The sequence below is a fragment of the Melanerpes formicivorus genome, unplaced genomic scaffold (genome assembly GCF_026170545.1).
Source record: "Melanerpes formicivorus ecotype bairdi unplaced genomic scaffold, bMelFor1.0.p_v2 SCAF_166, whole genome shotgun sequence".
Classification (NCBI taxonomy): domain Eukaryota; kingdom Metazoa; phylum Chordata; class Aves; order Piciformes; family Picidae; genus Melanerpes; species Melanerpes formicivorus.
In genome coordinates, this window is record NW_027142518.1 from 22,507 (window position 1) to 46,471 (window position 23,965).

General features: G+C 61.2%; 1 protein-coding gene across 1 annotated transcript; it reads left to right on the top strand.

Moving 5' to 3' along the window:
• The first annotated feature begins 1,856 nt into the window (after nucleotides 1–1,856).
• ZRSR2 (zinc finger CCCH-type, RNA binding motif and serine/arginine rich 2) lies at nucleotides 1,857–23,955 on the top strand. Its single transcript, XM_068169158.1, has 11 exons — nucleotides 1,857–2,508; nucleotides 5,316–5,395; nucleotides 6,458–6,554; nucleotides 6,814–6,922; nucleotides 8,524–8,610; nucleotides 9,789–9,827; nucleotides 11,214–11,329; nucleotides 13,755–13,968; nucleotides 18,204–18,259; nucleotides 18,378–18,487; nucleotides 19,537–23,955. The coding sequence occupies exons 1-11, from the start codon at nucleotides 2,462–2,464 to the stop codon at nucleotides 20,004–20,006; spliced, it is 1,425 nt and encodes a 474-aa protein (XP_068025259.1). The 5' UTR covers nucleotides 1,857–2,461; the 3' UTR covers nucleotides 20,007–23,955.
• Nucleotides 23,956–23,965: the final 10 nt, after the last annotated feature.

Below are 23,965 nucleotides of genomic sequence, written 5' to 3' on the forward strand. Positions count from 1 at the left end.
ATAGAATCACAGAATCATAGAATCAATCAGGTTGGAAAAGACCTCAGAGATCATGAAGTCCAACTTGTCACCCAGCACCTCATGACTAACTAAACCATGGCTCCAAGTGCCACATCCAATCCCCTCTTGAACACCTCCAGGGATGGGGACTCCACCACCTCCCTGGGCAGCACATCCCAATGGCCAATCTCTCTTGCTCTCTTCCTCACCTCCAGCCTGAACCTCCCCTGGCACAGCTTGAGACTGTGTCCTCTTGTTCTGGGGCTGGCTGCCTGGCAGAAGAGACCAAGCCCCACCTGGCTACAACCTCCCTTCAGGGAGTTGCAGACAGCAAGAAGGTCTCCCCTGAGCCTCCTCTTCTCCAGGCTGAGCAACCCCAGCTCCCTCAGCCTCTCCTCACAGGGCTGTGCTCCAGACCCCTCCCCAGCTTTGTTGCCCTTCTCTGGACACCTTCCAGCAGCTCAACATCTTTCCTAAACTGAGGAGCCCAGAACTGGACACAGGACTCAAGGTGTGGCCTCAGCAGTGCTGAGCACAGGGCACAATGACTTCCCTGCTCCTGCTGGCCACACTGCTCCTGATGCAGGCCAGGATGCCCTTGGCCTTCTTGGCCCCCTGGGCACACTGCTGGCTCCTGTTCTGCCTACTCTCAACCACTACCCCCAGGTCCCTCTCTGCCTGGCTGCTCTCAGCCACTCTGACCCCAGCCTGGAGCACTGCCTGGGGTTGTTGTGGCCAAAGTGCAGTACCCGGCACTTGGTCTTGAGCACGCCATCATCATCACAGTATCACAGTATCACTTAGGTTGGAAAGGACCTCGGGGATCATCGAGTCCAACCTATCAACACAGACCCCATGCCTAGACCATGGCACCAAGTGCCACGTCCAATCTCCCCTTGAACGCCTCCAGGGTCGATGACTCAACCACCTCCCTGGGCAACCCGTTCCAATGCCGAATGACTCGCTCGGTGAAGAACTTCCTCCTCACCTCGAGTCTGAACCTCCCCTGGCGCAGCTTGAGACTGTGTCCCCTTGTTCTGGTGCTGGTTGCCTGGGAGAAGAGGCCAACCCCCTCCTGGCTACAACCACCCTTCATGCTGCAGTTGGGTTGGGCTAACCCTGGGCACCAGAGCAGGCTGGCTGCGGAGCGGGTGGAGAGCAGCACAGCTCTGGAGAGCCCTGCAGGTGTCAGCTGCTGTCCCCAGCAGCTCTCACAATCCTCTTCAGCGGCCAGGCTCTGCAAGTAGGGGCAGGACAGGCGGCGCCACAGCCCAGCCCGGCACAGCCTGGCCCCGCCCAGCTCCGCCACGACCCCACCGGCAGCCTGCGGCCACCGGAGCCCAGCTGAGGACACGGCGGGACAGGGCAAGATAGGATAGGATAGGATAGGATAGGATAGGATAGGATAGGATAGGATAGGATAGGATAGGATAGGATAGGATAGGATAGGATAGGGCAAGGCAAGGCAGGGCAGGAAAGGATAGGGCAGGGCAGGATAAGGCAGGGCAGGGCAGGATAGGGCAGGACAGGGCAGGATAGGGCAGGGCAGGGCAGGATAGGATAGGGCAGGGCAGGATAGGGCAGGATAGGATAAGGCAGGGCAGGGCAGGGCAGGACAGGGCAGGATAGGGCAGGGAAGGCCAGGATAGGATAGGGCAGGGCAGGATAGGGCAGGACAGGGCAGGATAGGGCAGGGCAGGGCAGGATAGGGCAGGATAGGATAAGGCAGGGCAGGGCAGGACAGGGCAGGATAGGGCAGGGCAGGGCAGGATAGGATAGGGCAAGGCAGGATAGGGCAGGACAGGGCAGGATAGGGCAGGATAGATAAGGCAGGGCAGGACAGGGCAGGATAGGATAAGGCAGGGCAGGGCAGGACAGGGCAGGATAGGATAAGGCAGGGCAGGGCAGGACAGGGCAGGATAGGGCAGGGCAGGGCAGGATAGGATAGGGCAAGGCAGGATAGGGCAGGACAGGGCAGGATAGGGCAGGATAGGATAAGGCAGGGCAGGACAGGGCAGGATAGGATAAGGCAAGGCAGGGCAGGACAGGGCAGGATAGGATAAGGCAGGGCAGGGCAGGACAGGGCAGGATAGGGCAGGGCAGGGCAGGATAGGATAGGATAGGATAGGATAGGATAGGATAGGATAGGATAGGATAGGATAGGATAGGATAGGATAGGATAGGATAGGATAGGATAGGATAGGATAGGATAGGATAGGATAGGATAGGATAGGATAGGATAGGATAGGATAGGGCAGGGCAGGGCAGGGCAGGGCAGGGCAGCGCCGCCCCACCCCACGCGGAGTGTCGCCCGACCCCGGCCCCGCCGCGGCCGCTCCCCGCGCGCAGGTGCACGCGTAGGCGTGCGCGCGGGCTGGCGTCGCTTCTGGGCGCGGGCGCCGGAAGGGCTCAGTGCGCCCTTCCGCCGCGGCGTCACGTGACATCCCCTTGGCAACGCAAGATGGCGGCGCCCATGTTGCTGCCCGAGTCCCCGCTGGGGAAGTTGAGGTGAGGCCCGGCTCGCCGTTGGGTTTGAGCCTCCCCGCCGTCTCCAGGGGGAAGGGGAAGGGCCCCGGCACCCCCCGAGGAGGGTCGCGGCCTGGCCTGGGCGGAGGCCGCCCCGTCGCACGGTGGCCGCGGCTGCGGCCGCCTGGCGGCCGGGCCCGGGAGTGGCGCAGCGAGCCTTAGCGGTGCCTGCGGCCCACCGGCAGCCGCGCGCGGGGCGGGAGCGGGGCGAGGCGGCGCCCGTTGCGGGGGGGTGGTGGGGAGCGTCGGCCTGGCCCTGGGGAGCGGCGGGCGGCGTCGCGGGGGGCGGCCGAGGGGCGGCGCCGGAAGCGGGCGGAGCCGCGCGGCGGCGGGCCGGGGGTCGCGGCGCCGTGGGGCGCGGGCCGAGCCGGCCGGGCTGGCTGCGCAGGGGCAGCCTGAGGCTCGGTGGAGCAGCTGCCGTGTGGGGCTGCGCCTGTCGGCGTTAGCGGCCGCCGGCCCTCCGCCGATGACAGCATTCCCGGGCCAGGCCTCCCAGCCTTGGCGAGCCCCGCGCCTGCCGGCGTAGCCGTGCTCGCCGGCGCCCTGTGTTTGCAGGGGAGCCCCAGCCCTGAGTCGGCCGAGGCGCTGCTGCTCCCTGCGCCTCAGTTGTTTGCCCACCTCCTTAGTGCTGCTGCGGCCTCGGTGCCAAGAGAGCTGTGCTCCTGGGCTTCTACAGCATCCAAGGAAGCCCTGGGAGCTGGCAGGGCGGGAGGGAGGTATCCTCAGCTGTTAGCCCTGGGCACCTGCTGAGCAGAGTCGTTTGGGACGGGTGGCATTACAGGCGGCGCCACTGGGCTTGTGATCAAAGGCAGAAGGCTCAGGTGTGGGCACTGCCTACAGTCTGATGCTGGCCTCTTAGAGCAAGCACTCTGCTGGCAGGATAAGCAGCAGGGTGTTACTGGGGTGCAGGTGGGGAGGGGGTGAGTAACCCTGAGTGGAAGGGTTGGAGGTGCAGGTGAGGTTTGGCCTGCCTGAGTTATACCTGTGGGCTCGTTTTAAATTCCATACTTGGAACCAGGAATGGAATGGAATGGAGTAGAATAGAATAGAATTAACCAGGCTGGAAAAGACCTTGGAGATCATTGAGTCCAACCTATCACCCAGCACCGCCTAATCAACTAACCCATGGCACCAAGTGCCTCATCCAGGCTCTTCCTGAACACCTCCAGGGATGGTGACTCCACCACCTCCCTGGGCAGCACATTCCAATGGCCAATCTCTCTTGCTGGGAAGAACTTTCTCCTCACCTCCAGCCTAAACCTCCCCTGGCACAGCTTGAGACTGTGTCCTCTTGTTCTGGTGCTGGTGCCTGGCAGAAGAGACCAACCCCCACTTGGCTCCAACCTCCCTTCAGGGAGTTGCAGAGAGCAAGAAGGTCTCCCCTGAGCCTCCTCTTCTCCAGGCTAAGCAACCCCAGCTCCCTCAGCCTCTCCTCACAGGGCTGTGCTCCAGACCCCTCCCCAGCTTTGTTGCCCTTCTCTGGACACCTTCCAGCAGCTCAACATCTTTCCTAAACTGAGGAGCCCAGAACTGGACACAGGACTCAAGGTGTGGCCTCAGCAGTGCTGAGCACAGGGCACAATGACTTCCCTGCTCCTGCTGGCCACACTCTTCCTGATGCAGGCCAGGATGCCCTTGGCCTTCTTGGCCCCCTGGGCACACTGCTGGCTCCTGTTCTGCCTACTCTCAACCATTACCCCCAGGTCCCTCTCTGCCAGGCCTGTCAGTGTTTGCCATGGCAGAAGGGCAGGAGCTGAAGATCATTACTCCCTCCAGTGGTTCCATTGCAAACTGGTTAGGAAGATGAGAGGTGGGGTGAAAGATGGCAGGACAGGGGCTGAGAGGGAAAGGCTTTCAGGTGCTCCACAGGGAGAGCCTGGTGCTGTTTGGCACTCTGTGGTTGGACTGGATGCTCTCTGGAGCTCCCTTTCAGCCCTGGCACTCTGTGGTTGGACTGGATGCTCTCTGGAGCTGCCTTCCAGCCCTGGCACTCTGTGGTTGGACTGGATGCTCTCTGGAGCTCCCTTTCAGCCCTGGCACTCTGTGGTTGGACTGGATGCTCTCTGGAGCTGCCTTCCAGCCCTGGCACTCTGTGGTTGGACTGGATGCTCTCTGGAGCTGCCTTCCAGCCCTGGCACTCTGTGGTTGGACTGGATGCTCTCTGGAGCTCCCTTTCAGCCCTGGCACTCTGTGGTTGGACTGGATGCTCTCTGGAGCTGCCTTCCAGCCCTGGCACTCTGTGGTTGGACTGGATGCTCTCTGGAGCTGCCTTCCAGCCCTGGCACTCTGTGGTTGGAGTGGATGCTCTCTGGAGCTGCCTTCCAGCCCTGGCACTCTGTGGTTGGAGTGGATGCTCTCTGGAGCTGCCTTCCAGCCCTGGCTCTGTGTGGTTGGACTGGATGCTCTCTGGAGCTGCCTTCCAGCCCTGGCTCTGTGTGGTTGGAGTGGATGCTCTCTGGAGCTGCCTTCCAGCCCTGGCTCTGTGTGGTTGGACTGGATGCTCTCTGGAGCTGCCTTCCAGCCCTGGCTCTGTGTGGTTGGAGTGGATGCTCTCTGGAGCTGCCTTCCAGCCCTGGCTCTGTGTGGTTGGAGTGGATGCTCTCTGTGGCAGGGTAGCTGCAGCTGTCCCTGGCAGATCTCTCTGCCGAGCGTTGTGGACAGCTGAAGGTTTGCTGCTGGGAGGGCAGGGGGCGCAGGGGGGCTGTGCTGCTGCTGTGGGTTGCCATTGCAGTGGTGAGAGGGCTGCTGTTCCCCTGGCTGTGCCAACCCCAGTGCCTGTGTCCCTGCAGCCACCAGCAGTACAGAGCCATCCTGAAGAAGGAGAAGAGGAAAAAAAAGCGTCAGGCCCTGGCCAGGCTCAGAGACTCAGGTAAGTGCTGAGCTTGGGCAGGGGGACAGCAGCACCTGGAGGTGGGCCTTGGAAAGGCTGTCAGTTGGTGTGCCTTTGCTGCCTGCCATGGCCAGGCTGGAAGGGAGCTCAGAGCTCATCTCCTCCCATGCCCAGGGACACCTCTCAGCTCCACTCAGCTGCTCAAGGCCTCATCCAGCCTGGCCTTCAACACCCCCAGCAAGGAGGCAGCCACAGCCTCCCTGGGCAGCCTGTGCCACGCTCTCACCACCCTCACACTCAACAACTTCTGCCTCAGCTCCACTCGGACCCTGCTCTGCCTCAGCTCCAAACCATTCCCCCTTGGCCTGGCTCCAGCCCCCCTCAGCAAAAGTCTCTCTGCAGCCTTCCTGCAGGATGCCTTCAGCTCCTGGCAGGCAGCTCTGAGGTGCCCCTGGAGCCTTCTCATCAAAGCTGTTGTGCCCACAGCCTCCCTGGGCAGCCTGTCCCAAAGCAGCCAACCATCCCTGTGTCAAACCAGAGCTTCTTGCCTGACTTTGGACATCCTCTGCAGTGAGAGAACCTCAGTGCTGCAGCTTGGTTCTTGGTTTGGTTTCTAACCCTCTGTCAGCAGGGTTCTTGCTGCTGCTTCCCCTCCTCCTCATGCTTCCATGAGCACAAGCCCAGAGCTGCAGGGGGAATCCCTAGGTGCAAACTGCCAGCCACAGCCTGTGGGCTCACCTGAGAGGCAGCCCAGGGGCTGGGACCCAGCTTCACCACACCCCCAGGAGCTTTGCTTCATGCAGGTGTGGTGCTGAGCTGGGGACAGCCACCAGGGTCAGGCTGGGAGTTCCTCACTGCTGGCTGCTGGTGGGCAGCAGCACCTCCCAGAGGGTGACCGCCTCTGGTCCAGCAGATCAAAAGAGCAGCTGAGCAGCAGGGAGCACAGTGCTTTGCCAGGGACTGGGAGCTAGCTTCTCTTCTCCAGGCTGAACACCCCCAGCTCCCTCAGCCTGTGCTCACAGCAGAGCCTTGGGCTTATCTCTGTGGCCTGCTGTGAGCTTGCTCCCCCAGCTCTGTGTCCTGTGTTGTGTTTCTCCTCAGAAGCTACAGAAAAAGATGAATCAGTGTCTGAGGAAGAAGAGGAGGAACTGGAGGAAGAGGATGAAGATGAAGAAGAAAAAAAGCTTGAGGCAGAAAGGTACAGAGTGCAGCAAGTGGCACCTCTGCAGTGAGTGTGGTTGCAGGCAGCTGCAGTGGGGTGCTGGGGCCAGGGCGCAATATGTGCTGTAAAAGAGAGGCCTGGGCCTGGCTGAGCAATCTCAGTCAGGCTGAAGGAATCTTCTCTTTTAAAGCAGCTCAGAGCAGCTGGGCTGATCCACTGGAGTTGTCTGCTTGGCAGCTGCCCCAGCTGTGGGCAGTCACTGACTGTTTCTAAGTGGTTCTGTTCTCCTGGGTAGGCAAAAGCTGCATGAGCAGTGGCTGCTGAGAGAGGAGAAGGCCCAAGAGGAGTTCAAGCTCAAGAAAGAAAAGGAAGAGGCTGCAAGAAAACGTCAAGAAGAAGAGGAGGTGATGAATAAACTGAGTGTGGCAGTAAGGCAGCCTTGGTCTGGCAGCTTAGAGGGCACTGGAGCAGTGGTGACTACCCCCAGGCTGTGCTGCACTCCAGCCAGGCCTGGACAGGCTGCAGAGCTGGGTGGGGAGAAATGGAATCCAATCCAGGGTAGAGTCCTTGCACCTGGGGAAGAGCAACCCCATGGAGCAGGATGGGTTGGGGACTGAGCTGTTGGAGAGCAGCACAGGGGAAAGGGACCTGGGGGTGCTGGTGGGCAGGAGGATGCCCCTGAGCCAGCAATGTGCCCTGGTGGCCAAGAAGGCCAAGGGCATCGTGGGCTGCATTAGAAGGGCTGTGGTCAGGAGGTCAGAGAGGTTCTCCTGCCCCTCTGCTCTGCCCTGGGGAGGCCACAGCTGGAATCTTGGGTCCAGGTCTGGGCCCCTCAGGTCAAGAAGGAGCTGAGGGAAGTGCTGGAGAGAGTGGATGGCAGAGCCCCCAAGCTGCTGCAGGCAGTGGAAGATCTCCCTGTGAGGCCAGGCTGAGGCAGCTGGGGCTTGGAGCTTGGAGCAGAGGAGCCTGAGGGCTGCCCTCAGTGCTGAGGCTGAAGATGTGCAGGGCAGTGTGGGGAGGAGGCAGCCAGGCTCTGCTGAGGGATGTGCAAGGCCAGCCCAAGGGGCACTGGGTGGCAGCTGGAGCAGAGGAGGTGCCAGGGGAAGAGGAGGGAAAGCTTTTTGGCTGTGAGAGTGTGAGAGGGCTGGAGCAGGCTGCCCAGAGAGGCTGTGGAGTCTCCTTGTGTGGAGGCATTGCAAAGGCAGCTGGCTGTGTTGCTGTGTGAGCTGCCCTGGGTGCTCCTGCTCTGGCAGGGGGCTTGGCCTGGCTGCTCTCTGCAGCTCCCTTCCAGCCCCTGGCACTCTGTGGCTCTGTGACCTTTCACTGTTCTGTACTGGACCCTGCTCTTCTGCTGTTGGTGTGTTTGGAGCAAGAACTCCTCTCCCATTCCAGAGGAGCAGAATTCTAATGGCAAATAAAAGGAGTCTTGGTCCAAAGCTTTAGTTGCCTGTGACTGGATGAACCTGAATGGTCAGAAGTCATGGAAGCAGAGAATGCCAGCTTGGGAGGGGCTTCAAGGATCATTTAGTCCAAGCTCTGTTGGCAAAAGCAGTGTCCATACTGTCCAGCTGAAGCTTCAAGGTGTGCAGTGCAGGGGCCTCCAGCACCTCCCTGGGGAGATCATTCCAGGAGCTAATTGGTCATGTGCAAAGTTTTCCTCTTGTGCCCAGCAGTGCCTTGGCCCCAGCTCCCCTTCTCTTCCCATGGCATCCTTGTGAACAGGGCCTCTCCATCTACTTTCTAGCCACCCTCTGAATCCTGGAAGGTGGTGATAAGGCCTTCCCTAAGCCTTCTTATCTCAAGGCTGCACCGACCCAGTCCTCTCAGCCTCTCCTCAGCTGGCAGACTTCCCATTCCCCCAGGCAGCCTTGTAGCCTCCCCTGGGTCCTCCCTGAAGACAGTGCTGCAGGAGCTGCAGTCCAGCAGGGTAGCTTTGGCTTTGCCTGCTGATAAAGCACTTGTTCCCTTCAGTGACTGTTGTTTGGGTTTGTTTTGTGCGACACAGAGGAAGATCAAAGAAGAATGGGAAGAGCAGCAAAGGAAGGAGAGAGAAGCAGCCCAGCAGAAGCAGCAAGAGAAGAGAGAGAGAGAGGTGATTCCTGGCAGTGGGGGGATGCCCATGTTCCAGATCTCTTCACCCTCAGATGCAGCAGTCTCTGCCTGTTGCAGAGAGGTTTTCCTCTCCACATAAGTGCCTTGTTTACTGCTTCACTGCCTCCTGGCTCTCCCTGGAGCTGTTACTCACTGTGGAAGAGGACCCATGGAGTCCATCTACCCAGAAGGGTCCTTAACAGTGTGCCCTTCTTGCCATCCTGTAAGTACAGAGGCATGCTGGCAGTGCCACTGCTGCTCAGGGCACTCTGCACCATGAGCTAGAGGTAATCCTTGTGCAGTGCCCCAGCTGAGCAGAGTGCTGAGAAGCTGCCCAGTGGCACAGGGAATTGGCTTGCTGCTGTTCCTTAGCACAGTGCTCAACCCAGAGATGCGTTCCAGCTCTTCTGGGCTGCCTCAGCCACCAGGACCAACCTTTTAGTCAGAGCTCATTGGCTGGAGGACTAAACCCCCCTGCAGATCCTGGTGCCTGACAGCATTTCTGTTGGCCATGCCCTCTGCTGGAGCCTTGGCAGCTGCCTGCCCTGGGGCTGAGCTGTCCTGTGCAGACACCCAGGCTCCTGCCACTGCAGGCTGATTGCAGCTCTTCAGGATCTGCTCCTAGCAGCCTCTCCACCAAAGGCTGCAGGCAGTGCAGTGGGAGGCAGCTTGCTGCCCTGCCTGGAGCCCACAGCAGGAGGAGGACCATGAGGAGGCAGTGCCACAGCTGGTTGTCCCTGGTGGTGTGACACTTGCATGGGGATGAAACAGCACCAGGTGCTGTGCTTGCTGCCTTGCTTCCTCTGGTGTTCAGTGTCCATTGCTCCCCTTGCAGAGTGCAGTGACAAAAGTGATGCTCATGGCCTTGCTCTCAGGTTGAGGTACAGTCCAGGAGAGTTTAACTGTGGCAACAGAAGCATTTTGTTCCTTCCCTCCCTCTCCTGGTGTCTACTCAGGCCCCCAGGGGACTGATTTGGTTGCCTGAATGAGATGGAAGCTGCTTGTTTGGGCTCTCTTTTTCTGTCTGGTGGTTCAGCTCCAGAGCCAAAAGAGCAGAGCCCATCAAACCCTTGTGATGCAGCAGCCCTGAGTGCTGCCAGGGAGGCTCCTCACTAAAGGCAGCAGATGTTCTGGGGGCCCTTAGGGTTTTCACTGCTCCTCTCTTTGCTCCATTTCCAGGCAGCTGTGCAGAGGATGCTGGATCAAGCTGAGAGCCAGGTAATGCTCAGAGCTTTTTGACCAAGAGCTGAAAGTAATGGAGTTGCCATCCTGGGTTTGCCTCCTGGCACACTGCACATTTGCTCTCAGCAGCACAGTGGCCTCAATAAGTGGAGTGTGTGGTGGCCTGCATGAGCTGGGAGCTATTGTTTGCTGGGTGGAACATAATGAAGGACACAGAGCTGCTGGAGGGAGGCCAGAGGAGGCCCCAAAGATGCTGCAAGGGCTGGAGCAGCTCTGCTGTGAGCACAGGCTGAGGGAGCTGGGGGTGTTCAGCCTGCAGAAGAGAAGGCTCCAGGGGCACCTCAGAGCTGCCTGCCAGGAGCTGAAGGCATCCTGCAGGAAGGCTGCAGAGAGACTTTTGCTGAGGGGGTCTGGAGCCAGGCCAAGGGGGAATCAATAGAATAGAATAGGATAGAATTAACCAGGTTGGAAAAGACCTTTGAGATCATCAAGTCCAACCTATCACCATCTAATCAACTAAACCATGGCACCAAGGGCCTCATCCAGGCTCTTCCTAAACACCTCCAGGGATGGTGACTCCACCACCTCCCTGGGCAGCACATTCCCATGGCCAATCTCTCTTGCTGGGAAGAACTTCTTCCTCACCTCGAGCCTAAACCTCCCCTGGCACAGCTTGAGACTGTGTCCTCTTGTTCTGGTGCTGGGTGCCTGGCAGAAGAGACCAACCCCCACCTGGCTACAACCTCCCCTCAGGGAGTTGGAGACAGCAAGAAGGTCTCCCCTGAGCCTCCTCTTCTCCAGGCTAAGCAACCCCAGCTCCCTCAGCCTCTCCTCACAGGGCTGTGCTCCAGACCCCTCCCCAGCTTTGTTGCCCTTCTCTGGACACCTTCCAGCAGCTCAACATCTTTCCTAACCTGAGGGGCCCAGGACTGGACACAGGACTCAAGGTGTGTCCAGTGATTTGAAGCTGGGGCAGAGCAGGGTCAGAGTGGAGCTGAGGCAGAAGTTGTTGAGTGTGAGGGTGGTGAGAGTCTGGCCCAGGCTGCCCAGGGAGGCTGTGGCTGCCTCCTTGATGGGGGTGTTGAAGGCCAGGCTGGCTGAGGCCTTGAGCAGCTGAGTGGAGCTGAAAGGTGTCCCTGGGCATGGTGGGGAGCTTGGGGAAGCTGAGCTCTGAGGTATTCTGTGATCATCCAGACCAAAGGTCTCTTGGGTCAGCAGAGCCCCAAGGCCCTGGGCAGCTTTGGCAGGCAGCGCTGCAGCTGGGCTGAGCTCGCTTGCAGTCCCACAGTGCTCACATGGCACCTGGGTCTTCTTGGTGGTTTTAGCTTGGCTTTGTTAACTGATTTATCCTCTTCTCCTTCTGTGGATTTTAATGCTGTTGGGTTGGGGTTGTTTGTTTTTTCTCCCCCCCTTTCCCCTCAGCTGGAGAATGGTGTGACCTGGCACAACCCAGAGCCCCCAGAGAACATAGGCACCGAGAAGGACAGAGCCAATTGTCCATTCTATATTAAAACAGGCTCCTGCAGGTTTGGAGACAGGTAATCCATCCAATCCATAGCTTGTTGGTTGGGGTTTTGTTTCCCCTTTGATGTAATCCATTGCTTTTTTTTTTTTTAGGGAATAATTCATTTAGGAAAGAATGCCCAGAAAGGGGCTGGGGAGGGGTGGGGGGGGAGGCAGCTTCACTGGGCCACAAGCAAAGTGAAGACAAATTGCCCTCTCAGTTGCTGTCAGCTGGGTGAATGTGGTGCAGTTCCTCATGGTGGAACCCAGGGACTGAGAGCAGAGAAGTGCCCCTGGCTGGAAGGGAGCTATTGATCTTCCCCTGGCACATTATTGATGCTGCATCCTGGCTCTGGTGCTCACCTGCACAGAAGGCTGCAGGCAGAGATTTGATTTCTCTGCTGAGTGCAGGCCTGAGCTCTCAGATGCTGTGGGCTTGTGGTTGGTTTTCCCCTTCTCTAATGTGCATTTGCTGCAGCATCTGAAGAAAAAGTCACACCTCAGATGGTCTGAAGCAAGTTGGGGTCCACCTGCAGAGCTGTTGTGGAGCCTGCAGGATTCTCCTGTCTGTGCACTGCTTACCAGGCAGTGGCACAAGGGCTGTGCAGCAGGGCAGCTCCAGCTTACTGACTGCTCAGTGCTGCAGGCTCCCCAGAAATTCTCTTGAGAGACAAGGGGGGAGGAAAAAATCCTTGTCCTCTGGGTGAGAATGTGGTAGACATTCAGGGTGCTGACATCCAGCACAGCTGGGGCAGTTCTTTGCTGCTCAGTGGCACTAGGGACAGCATCTCCACCCCTGGGTTAACAGCTCCAGTGGTGAGACTCTGGAACAGGCTGCCCAGGGAGGCTGTGGCTGCCTCCTCCCTGGAGGTGTTGAAGGCCAGGCTGGATGAGACCTTGAGCAAGCTGGGCTGGTGGGAGGTGTCCCTGCCCATGGCAGGGGGCTGGAACTGGGTGAGCTTTGAGGTCCTTTCCCTCTCTTCCAAATGTGTGGGGCACACATTTATCCCTAGACACTAGAAGAAGTCCCTGAAGCTGTTAGGATGTTGCTGGTGCCTCCAGCTTCTTCAGGCATGCTTTGAGAGCTAGGCTGGGCTCATGCCTGGCAGAGAGCAGTCCCGGCAGGGAGGGAGCAGGAGCGGTCCCAGGAGGGAGCAGTCCCGGGAAGGAGCGGTCCCGGCCGGGAGGGAGTAGGAGCGGTCCCGGCCGGGAGGGAGTAGGAGCGGTCCCGGGAGGGAGCAGTCCCGGCCGGGAGGGAGCAGGAGCGGTCCCAGGAGGGAGCGTTTCCAGGAGGGAGGGAGCAGGAGCGGTCCCAGGAGGGAGCAGTCCTAGCCAGGAGAGAGGGAGCAGGAGCGGTCCCGGGAGGGAGCGTTTCCAGGAGGGAGGGAGCAGGAGCGGTCCCAGGAGGGAGCGTTTCCAGGAGGGAGGGAGCAGGAGCGGTCCCAGGAGGGAGCAGTCCTAGCCAGGAGAGAGGGAGCAGGAGCGGTCCCAGGAGGGAGCGTTTCCAGGAGGGAGGGAGCAGGAGCGGTCCCAGGAGGGAGCGTTTCCAGGAGGGAGGGAGCAGGAGCGGTCCCAGGAGGGAGCAGTCCTAGCCAGGAGAGAGGGAGCAGGAGCGGTCCCGGGAGGGAGCGTTTCCAGGAGGGAGGGAGCAGGAGCGGTCCCAGGAGGGAGCGTTTCCAGGAGGGAGGGAGCAGGAGCGGTCCCAGGAGGGAGCAGTCCTAGCCAGGAGAGAGGGAGCAGGAGCGGTCCCAGGAGGGAGCGTTTCCAGGAGGGAGGGAGCAGGAGCGGTCCCAGGAGGGAGCAGTCCTAGCCAGGAGAGAGGGAGCAGGAGCGGTCCCAGGAGGGAGCGTTTCCAGGAGGGAGGGAGCAGGAGCGGTCCCAGGAGGGAGCGTTTCCAGGAGGGAGGGAGCAGGAGCGGTCCCAGGAGGGAGCGTTTCCAGGAGGGAGGGAGCAGGAGCGGTCCCAGGAGGGAGCAGTCCTAGCCAGGAGAGAGGGAGCAGGAGCGGTCCCAGGAGGGAGCGTTTCCAGGAGGGAGGGAGCAGGAGCGGTCCCAGGAGGGAGCAGTCCCAGCCAGGAGGGAGCAGGAGCGGTCCCGGCAGGGAGCAGTCCCAGGGGGGAGTGGTCCCAGGAGGGAGTAGGAGCGGTCCCGGGAGGGAGCAGTCCCAGGAGGGAGCAGGAGCAGTCCCAGCAGAGAAGGAGCGGTCCCAGGAGGGAGCAGTCCCAGCAGAGAAGGAGCGGTCCCGGCCGGGAGGGAGCAGGAGCGGTCCCAGGAGGGAAGGAGCAGGAGCAGTCCCAGCAGAGAAGGAGCGGTCCCGGCCCCGTGCCGTGTGGGGCTGTAGCGCCCGCAGCGTGCCGCTCCTCCCGAGCTGGGCTTCCCTGTGCCGCGGCTGCCTGCGGCGGTGCTGGAGGCGCCCCCAGAGCCGCGCTGCCAGCCTGGGTGTGTGTCCCCGCCCTGCCCAGGTGCTCTCGCAAGCACAACTACCCCACGTCCAGCAAGACGCTGCTGGTGCGCGGCATGTTCCTGACCTTCGGCATGGAGCAGTGCCGCAGGGACGACTACGACACGGACGCCAGCCTGGAGTACAGCGACGAGGAGACCTACCAGCAGTTCCTGGAGTTCTATGAGGACGTGCTGCCCGAGTTCCAGAACGTGGGCAAGGTGGTGCAGTTCAAGGTAGGCGGCCCCCGGGGGAGCTGCGCTGCCGGCGGCGCCCCCAGCCGGGCCCTGTGTGCACAGCCCGCGAGGGACGGGAGGAAAGACTTCCTCAGAGAGAGTGGTGAGGGCTTGGAACAGGCTGCCCAGGGAGGTGGTGGAGTCCCCATGTCTGGAGGTGCTCAGGAAGCTGAGAGCTTACTGCTCTCTACAGCTCTCTGAAAGGAGGCTGGTGGACAGGTGGCTGAACATGAGCCAGCAGTGTGCCCAGGTGGCCAAGACGGCCAAGGGCATCCTGGCCTGCATCAAACCAGAGTGGGCAGCAGGAGCAGGGCACTGCTGGTGCCTCTGGACTCAGCCCTGGGGAGGCCACAGCTTGAGCACTGAGTTCAGTTCTGGGCACCACAGCACAGGAAAGACATTGAGGGGCTGGAGAGTGTCCAGAGAAGAGCAACCAGGCTGGGGAGGGGCTTGGAGGCATCATAGGAGGAGCAGCTGAGGGAGCTGGGGGGGTTCAGTGTGGAGAAGGCTGAGGGCAGAGCTTATTGCTCTCTGCAGCTCCCTGAAAGGAGGCTGGAGTGAGGCTGGGTTTGGTCTCTTCTCCCAAGCACCCAGGGACAGGAGGAGAGGCAATGAGGTGAAGCTGTGCCAGGGGAGGGTGAGGTTGGGCATGAGGGAAAACTTCTTGAGTGAGAGAGTGGTGAGGGGTTGGAACAGGCTGCCCAGGGAGGTGGTGGAGTCCCCATGGCTGGAGGTGCTCAGGAAGCTGCAGCTGCGGTGCTCCAGGACATGGTTTGGTGGCCATGGCAGCTGGGTTAGGCTTGGAGTCAGTCATCTGCAAGGTCTTTCCCAGCCTTGGTGAGTGTGTAATTCTGTGGCAGGCAATGCTCTATCAGTGAAACATTTCCTCTGCTGCTTCAAGGCCTTTCCTCATCCTCTGTGCAGAAGGGAGCTTGAGCTGTTGCTGCCAGCTGAGTTCTGCTGGCTGCTTAGGGCTGCAGTGAGATCTGAGAGGTCAGGAGGAGCTTTTACTGGAGAGGAGGACTGGGGGAGTTCTGTGCATGTGTCATGAAAGTCACAGAGTGCCAGGGGTTGGAAGGGAGCTGCAGAGAGCAGCCAGGCCAAGCCCCCTGCCAGAGCAGGAGCACCCAGGGCAGCTCACACAGCAACACAGCCAGCTGGCTTTGCAATGCCTCCACACAAGGAGACTCCACAACCTCTCTGGGCAGCCTGCTCCAGCCCTCTCACACCCTCACAGGGATAAAAGTTTTCCCCTCTCTTCCTCTGGCACCTCTTCTGCTCCAGCTGCCAGCCAGTGCCCCTTGTGCTGCCCTTGGCCATCCCTGAGCAGAGCCTGGCTCTGTCCTTACAGGAAGCCAAGGTTATGAAGGTTGGCTTCAGTTTGTGTTTGCTGTGCTGGATGCCCTCCACTGGACTTTTCCCTTTCATGATTTCTTGGGTGGGGAACTGAGGGACCTGTGAGTGCAGAGCTGGGAGGTGAGTGATGTGTGCCAGCAGTCCCATGGTGCCCCAAACCAGGCAGTTTGGATGGTGACATCTCCTTGGAGCACGATCTCCCTCAGCATCCTCTTGTGCTCTCCACTGCTGAGCGCGTCCCTGCGGCCAGCAGGAGGCACTCAGAGCCTGCCCTGCTTGGGCCTCCAGCTGCTAACAGAGCTGAGGCTGTGCTGCCATCTCCTGCCAGAGGGAAAGGGAACCTGCAGTGGTTGGATGATGAGCTGTAGAGGAAGGAGAGCCTGCAGGAGGCAGTGGAACAGTGAGCTGCTGGCTCCAGGCTTCACCACACAGCAGCAGGTATAGGAGCAAGGAGGTTCCACACTGGGGCATGGAAATGCTCTGTGTTGGGCTGATGGTTCTCCTGCCCCTCTGCTCTGCCCTGGGGAGGCCACAGCTGGAATCTTGTGTCCAGGTCTGGGCCTCTCAGTTCAAGAAGGAGCTGAGGGAAGTGCTGGAGAGAGTGGATGGCAGAGCCCCCAAGCTGCTGCAGGCAGTGGAAGATCTCCCTGTGAGGCCAGGCTGAGGCAGCTGGGGCTTGGAGCTTGGAGCAGAGGAGCCTGAGGGCTGCCCTCAGTGCTGGGGCTGAAGATGTGCAGGGCAGTGTGGGGAGGAGGCAGCCAGGCTCTGCTGAGGGATGTGCAAGGCCAGCCCAAGGGGCACTGGGTGTCAGCTGGAGCAGAGGAGGTGCCAGGGGAAGAGGAGGGAAAGCTTTTTGGCTGTGAGGGTGTGAGAGGGCTGGAGCAGGCTGCCCAGAGAGGCTGTGGAGTCTCCTTGTGTGGAGGCATTGCAAAGCCAGCTGGCTGTGTTGCTGTGTGAGCTGCCCTGGGTGCTCCTGCTCTGGCAGGGGGCTTGGCCTGGCTGCTCTCTGCAGCTCCCTTCCAGCCCCTGGCACTCTGTGATGCTGTGATTCTGTGAAGCTGGGGGGATGTTAGCAGTCTGTGCTCCATGCTGGAGGAGAGGATGCAGGTTCCCAGTGGAGCATGGCTTGCAGTGCTGTTCTGCCATGCCCCCAGGGTCTGCAGTGGTGCTGCACACCAGTGCTGAGCTGCACACCCCTTGGCAGCAGCCTGGTGAGCCTGGCAGTCCCCAGCTTCTGAAGCAGTGGTGCCACTGCAACAGGGTCCCCAGGGTGGTCAGAGACTGGCTGTTGGGTGCAGGGATCTCAGCTGTGAGTGAGCTGAGCCCCTGCTGCACTCCCCCCTTCCAGCAGCCCAAGAGTTCATTGTTGTTTTCTCTGGGAGGTTGCTCCAGCATCTGGCAGGTCCTGATAAAGCAGGATCCTGATCCCCCCCCCATAAAAACCTCCTTGGCAGGATCTCTCTGGCTTGTCCTTACCTCAGGTGGTTTTGCCTGCTCCTCCTGTCACCTTCCATTGCCCAGCTGCTTTGTTGCTGCACCTGAAGGCCCTGCCTAGAGCAGCACACAGAGAGGCACTCTCAGGGTCAGCCAGGGCTCCCTCCTCAAGGCAGCCTCCTTTGCTGCTGCAGCTGTCAGGAGAGGCCTGGGGGCAGAGGGGGCTGGGCTCACGCTGCTGCCCTGGAGAGCTGCCTGCTGGCCTGCTTGGGCCTGCCCCACTCTGACCCTTTCAAGTTGAATCGTGTCTCTTGGAGAGCTCTGGAGGTGCTCTGGCTGCCAAACCACGGTGAGAAGAGGATCTCCCAGAGGGCTGCATGAAAGCCTTCAGCTTCCCTGCCTCGCCCCGCGGGGAAGCTGCTGCACAGTAAGTTGCTCTCAGTCAGGCTGCTCTCAGCACCGTGTAGCCACCTCAGAGCACTGCTGAGCACCTTCAGAGCTGGGTGGAGCACAGCAGGGTGCCCCAGGTGAAAACACTCAGAGCTGAGCAGAAGCACTGGGCAGGGCTGCCTGCTGCCCTGAAGCCTGGACACAGCAACCCCAGGCAGTGCTCCAGGCTGGGGTCAGAGTGGCTGAGAGCAGCCAGGCAGAGAGGGACCTGGGGGTAGTGGTTGAGAGTAGGCTGAACAGGAGCCAGCAGTGTGCCCAGGTGGCCAAGAAGGCCAATGGCATCCTGGCCTGCATCAGGAGCAGTGTGGCCAGCAGGAGCAGGAAAGTCATTGTGCCCTGTGCTCAGCACTGCTTAGGCCACTCCTTGAGTCCTGTGTCCAGTTTTGGGCCCCTCAGGTTAGGAAAGATGTTGAGCTGCTGGAAGGTGTCCAGAGAAGGGCAACAAAGCTGGGGAGGGGTCTGGAGCACAGCCCTGTGAGGAGAGGCTGAGGGAGCTGGGGTTGCTTAGCCTGGAGAAGGGGAGGCTCAGGGGAGACCTTCTTGCTCTCTGCAACTCCCTGAAGGGAGGTTGTAGGCAGGTGGGGGCTGGTCTCTTCTCCCAGGCAGCCAGCACCAGAACAAGAGGACACAGTCTCAAGCTGTGCCAGGAGAAGTTTAGGCTGGAGGTGAGGAGAAAGTTCTTCACAGAGAGAGTTGTTAGGTGTTCAAATGTGCTTCCCAGGGAGGTGGTGGAGTCCCCATCCCTGGAGGGGTTCAAGAGGGGATTGGACGTGGCACTGGGCGCCATGGTTTAGTCATAAGGTGCTGGGTGACAGGTTGGACTCGATGATCTCTAAGGTCTCTTCCAGCCTTGGCGATACTGTGACACCAGGCGGCGCTGTGCAGGCTCGGCCTGGGGAGCTGTCAGCAGCCCCCTGGCTGCCAGCTCAGCGAGCAGGAGCTGCTGCTCAGCACAGAGCCTCCCTGCAGCTAACTCCGTGTCTGCATCCCCTCAGGTCAGCTGCAACTACGAGCCCCACCTGCGCGGCAACGTCTACGTGCAGTACCAGTCGTAAGTACCCCCGGGGAGGGGGCTCTGGGCTCCCACCCAGCCACCCCCACAGCAGCCTGGAGTGGGTGAGTGACCCCTCCAGGGGCTGTGTGACAGTAATGCTGTGCCCTCTGTGCAGGGAGAAGGACTGCCAGGCGGCCCTGGCTCTGTTCAGCGGGCGGTGGTACGCCGGCCGGCAGCTCCACTGCGAGTTCTGTCCTGTGACCAGGTGGAAGACTGCCATCTGTGGTGAGTGAGAGCTGCCTGGGCTGCAGGGGGGGCACTGGGGGAGGGCCTGTGGCTGTGCCCTCATGCAGCCCAGCAGGCAGCTGGGCTCGAGGTGAGGAGAAAGTTCTTCCCTGAGAGAGTCGTTGGCCATTGGGATGTGCTGCCCAGGGAGGTGGTGGAGTCACCATCCCTGGAGGTGTTCAAGAGGGGATTGGACGTGGCACTTGGAGCCATGGTTTAGTCATGAGGTCGGTGGTGACAGGTTGGACTCGATGATCTTTGAGGTCTCTTCCAACCTTGGTGATTCTGTGATGCTGCAGCCAGAGGAGTGTGGGCAGCAGGGCAGGAGAGGGAATTCTGCCCCTGGGCTCTGCTCTGCTCAGACCTCACCTCCAATCCTGCCTCCAGCTCTGGGGTCCCCAGCAGCAGAAGGACACAGAGCTGCTGGAGGGAGGCCAGAGGAGGCCACAAAGATGCTGCAAGGGCTGGAGCAGCTCTGCTGTGAGCACAGGCTGAGGGAGCTGGGGGTGTTCAGCCTGCAGAAGAGAAGGCTCCAGGGGCACCTCAGAGCTGCCTGCCAGGAGCTGAAGGCATCCTGCAGGAAGGCTGCAGAGAGACTTTTGCTGAGGGGGGCTGGAGCCAGGCCAAGGGGGAATGGTTTGGAGCTGAGGCAGAGCAGGGTCAGAGTGGAGCTGAGGCAGAAGTTGTTGAGGGTGAGGGTGGTGAGAGTCTGGCCCAGGCTGCCCAGGGAGGCTGTGGCTGCCTCCTTGCTGGGGCTGTTGAAGGCCAGGCTGGATGAGGCCTTGAGCAGCTGAGTGGAGCTGAGAGGGATCCCCCCAGAGTCTTCTCTTCTGCAGGCTGAACACCCCCAGCTCCCTCAGCCTGTGCTCCCAGCAGAGCTGCTCCAGCCCTTGGCTCATCTCTGTGGTCTCCTCTGGCCTCGCTGCAGCAGCTCTGTGTCCCTACCCTGGGACAGTTGGGCTGCCTGAGCTGCTTTGCAGTCAGCAGCTGGTGCCGGCAGGGCTTGGCCGGGTGTGGTTCCTAACCCAGCCCTCCCTCGCCTGCCGCAGGCTTGTTCGAGAGGCAGAAGTGTCCGAGGGGGAAGCACTGCAACTTTCTTCACGTGTTCAAGAACCCCAACAACGAGTTCTGGGAGGCCAACAGGGACATCCGAGCCTCTCCCGAGCGGACTGGCCAGCTGGCTAAGAACTCTGAGAGGAGGAGCCGGGCGAGCCACCGCGACGAGCACGGCGGCAGGGCCCGCCGGAGGGGCAGCCCCAGCCCCGAGCACTCGCACCGCAGGAACGGCGAAGCGGAGCGCAGGAGGAGCCGGCGGCGCAGCGGCAGGCGGCACCGCTCCGGGCGCTCCCGCAGCAGGGAGCGGCGCAGGTCCCGCAGCAGGGGCCGCAGGAGGAGGGGCCGCAGCCGCAGCACCACCCGCAGCAGGAGCAGGAGCAGGAGCTCCTCCCGCTCCCGGAGCAGGGGCAAGAAGAGGTCGAGCAGCAGAGGGAGAAGCGGTGACACCCCCAAAGCCAAGTGAGGGCCTGGGAGGTCCCAGCCGGAGCCGACGCCTTGCCGGCAGGGCAGCAGCTACCCCCGGCCCGAATAAAGAGTCCTTGCCCAGCAGATGTTGCTCCCTGCCCAGGAACCCGGCTCCGTGTGTGCTAAGCTTCAGAGAATGCCGGTGGAAGTCCTGTCCCAGGTGTGAATGACTCAGCTCCTCCCTCCCTCTCAACTCTCTGCAGCATCTGGATGCCTCCCGAGGCTGAGCAGGAGGGGAAGTGCAGCCTGCCTGGGAGAGGCTTCTTGCTGTGCTGGGTGTGCTGAGTGCTCCCTGCCCCAGCTGGGAGCCAGGGCCCAGCACACTGCCGGCTGAGGAGAGGGCTGCCCCGGGTGGCCTGCAGCCACCAAGCAACTCTGCTGCTGCTCTGAGCTGGAGAGAAGGCATCTGGAGCTGTTGGACTGCACAGTGCTTGCCCAGGAGGAGCTTTGTGCTCACTGGTTGCCCTCCCTCCCCTGAGCTTGGGGCCTGCAGTAGGCTAAAAGCCCACAGGAGAACGATCACCTTACTCGGTCCCTTCCTCCCCAAGGCACTTGTAGGCCTCCAGGGAGGCTGGGCAGTGCTCTGCACACCTCCTGGCTGCACACCAGCTTGTGAGGGAGCTCTGGAAAGGTCTGCACCTGGCACTGAAGATGTGGTGGCTGCAGATGCTTGCAGGGGGGCTGAAGAAACCAGAGGGGCTCTACCCTGAGAGAGTGCTGTGGGCTTTGGGGAGAGGAGGAGTGGACTGCAAGGCCTCCCAGGCTGCTTTTGCAGCTGAAGACATCCTGCTGCCTGGTTCCCCTGTGGTCAAGGTGGAGAGCAGGGGCCACAGAAATGAAGTTATCAGGGCAGAAGTCTTTTGGAGTGGCAGCTGCCTGAGCCAAGCACCTGCAGGTGGGCAGAGCTTGGCAGCTGCTGCTGCTGTCAGAGGGACTCTGCTCAGCTGCTGAACCTCAGCCATTCCCTCAGGCACCTGGGTGCCCTTAGGGGCTTGGGGGGAGCAGGCTGGGGCACTGCAGGTGCCCTGGAGGGTCTGCAGACCTCTCTGCCTCTCCAGGCTCCCCAGAGAGCTTGGGGCTCTTGCCTTCAAAACACAACTCAGACCCCCCCAGCTGGAAGCCTAAAGCAGGCCTGAAGTGCCCCCAGGCAGCTCCTTGAGCCCAGCACTGCCACCCAGAGTCCAGCAGCAGGTCTGGGCATGCACAGCATTCCTCACAGCCAGGAGGTTTGTCCCCCTGGCCAGCTGAAGGCCAGTGAGGGCCTGTGCTTCTGGCTGGAACAGAGCTGGGCTTTGCTTTCCTGAATGCAGCCTGCAGCCAGCATGCTGCTGCTTCCCTCCCCTGCTCTCCTCAGCAGCTCTTGTGCAGTCTGCAGCCAGCACCCCACGGGCAGGAGGGGCTGAGGGAGCTGCAGCCCAGGGCAGAGTGCAGCTTAGTTCCTGTGGCTGTTGGGCTGTTGGCAGATGCAGGAGCTGGGGCTCACTGCATCACTGGGCACTGAGAGCTCTCTTTGCAGGCTGTGTTTCCAGGGCCAGGCAGCACTCCCTGCTCTGGCTGAGCCCTTTGTGACCACCTTCCTCACCACCTTTGTTTTCCTGACCTCACAGCCAGCTTTGCCCTGAGCTTTCTCAGCTGCTCCCTTGGCCTGTTGGGTTGCTCGCGCAGAGCTCTGGTTGAGGTCCCTGGGGCAGAGCTGAGCTGGCACTTCCAGCCTGCTGCCACCACCAGCAGCCCAGCCCCAGCTGCCTGGCACTGCCTGGTGCTGTGGAAGCAGCCTGCTGAGAGGGAGCTGGCTGAGGCCACTGTGGCTCCTGTGCCAGGCTGTCAGTGAGCAGGAGGTGAGGGAGCTCAGCTGTGTGGGAACCTGTGAGCAGCTGAGTGAAGTGAGCAAAGCAGGATTAGGGACCAAGAGCTGCCCAAGAGCCAGGTGAGCATTCCCCAGGGAATTAGGCTGCTTGTCCCCAGGGCTTTGTGAGGGGAACTGGGGAGCTGAGCTGCTCTACAAAGCTCTCCTAATGAGGGAGGGAAAGCCTTGCTGAGAGGTGCATGGAAAGACTGAAGGCCTTTATTGGCTGTGGCTTCAGCTCTGGAGCCTGAGAGCTGTGCAGAGCAGGGCTGCTGGCTGTCCTGAGCAGGCACTTGGCCACTGAGTGCTGTGGGGCTGACACTCTGCAGGGCTTAGCATGAGGCCTGCAGCCCAGCCAGGCTCCTGCCTCCAGGGCTGAGAGCTCTCAGTACTGCTTCAGAGCCTGCAGCCTGCAGCTGCAGAGGCTGCAAGTTGCTTAGATTTGCAGTGGCCAGGACCAGGCTGCTGTGGCTGCTGGTGCTCTGCATCTGCCACAGCCAAGGAGCTGCTGGCCAGGGTCTGGTTCTGCTGCCTGCCCACGAGCAGTGGCTCTCAACATTCTCCTTTCCATCTGGATTCTGCAGGAGTCCTTCACCCACAGCTGCAAGGTGTTGGCTGGGGCACTGTGCCCACCCTGCTGCCCTGGCAGGAGGAACCCAGCTGAGCTGGGCAGCCAGGCTGTGTCTCTGCAGTGGCAGAGGGGGAAGGATGCTGGGCACAGCTGTAGGTGCAGGCAGTATCACTGCCCAGCAGCAGTTGGGTGCCAGGGAACCAGGTCTGGCCCCTCCCAGCAGTGTGGCTGCCTGGCAGCTGCTTCCCTGGCATTTCCCAGGGCAGCTAAGCACCACCTCAGGGGCAGCAGCCCTGGTGCTGAGTGCCAGGCTGGCATCTGTTAGAGAGGGGCAGCAAGCACCAGTGCCCAGGCCTTGGCTGCCCTTTGGCCCTACCCTGTGCTCAGGGGCAGAGGGTCTGAGGTGCAGCCCAGCTGCCTCTGCAGCTCTCCTTTGGAATCCTTCTCAGCTGCAGTGCTGCAAGGCTGTGCTCAGGCTACCAGCAGCTGCCCTGAAGCTTACCAGGGCCTGCTGTGCTCTGAAGTGAGCCAGAGCCTGCTGCCAGCTGCTGCTGCTGCCAGCTGCTGCTGCTGCCAGCTGCTGCTGCTGCCAGCTGCTGCTGCTGCCAGCTGCTGCTGCTGCCAGCTGCTGCTGCTGCCAGCTGCTGCTGCTGCCAGCTGCTGCTGCTGCCAGCTGCTGCTGCTGCCTGCCCTGGCTCAGCTCTTCCCCCAGCACCCTCAAGGCTGAGCCAGACAACTGAAGAGCTTCACTGTCTTCCTCACCTCACCCAAGGAGGGAAGCTGCTTCGTGCTTTCCCTCAAGTCTGCTGTGGTTGCAGTCCCCTCCTGCTGTGCCACAGCTCTCCTGCACTGTGCTGCCAGCTGCACTCGCTCAGGCTCTGGGTGAAGCCAGCCGAGGGCCAGCACCACTGCCAGCTCCCACAGCAGCCAGGGCAGCCAGCACAGCCCCACAGCACAGCCCAGGGCCAGGGGCACTTCACAGGGCCAGCGCCCAGCAGCCTGCCGACAGCCCCCAGGGAGCAGCAGGGGGTGAGGAAGGGCCTCTGGCAGAGCAGGAGCGGCCATGGAGCTGCAGGCACTCCGGCAGCCCCCAGCTCTGCCTGCTCAGCCTCTCCCCAGCAGGAAGGGGGCAGCCAGCCCCAGGCCTTGCCAGAGAACAGCAACCGGTTCAGCTTGGGTGGAGAGCTGGAGACCAGACCCAGCTGAGCCCCTGCTGGGGAGCCCCCAATGGGGAGCCCCCGCTGGGGAGCCCCTGCGGGGCCTGGCTGCCAGCTGCAGGGGAGGAGCAGCCCCTTGAGGCTCTGTGTGGATCTCCAGGTGCCGTGGCACTGCCCCCTCCACCCCTCCTGTGCCAGACCCCCCCCGGCTGGGTGTGCCAGGCCCTCCCCAGCCCTGCTAATTTATTGCTTTCTGTCCCCTTCCAGTGGCTGTAAATAGCTCCCGCTGGCCACGGCCTCCCCAGCCCTTTTGTAAGGAGGTGCTCCAGAGCAGGCCCAGCACTGTAATAAACCTGCCCTGTTCTTTTCTAAAGCCAGCCCCG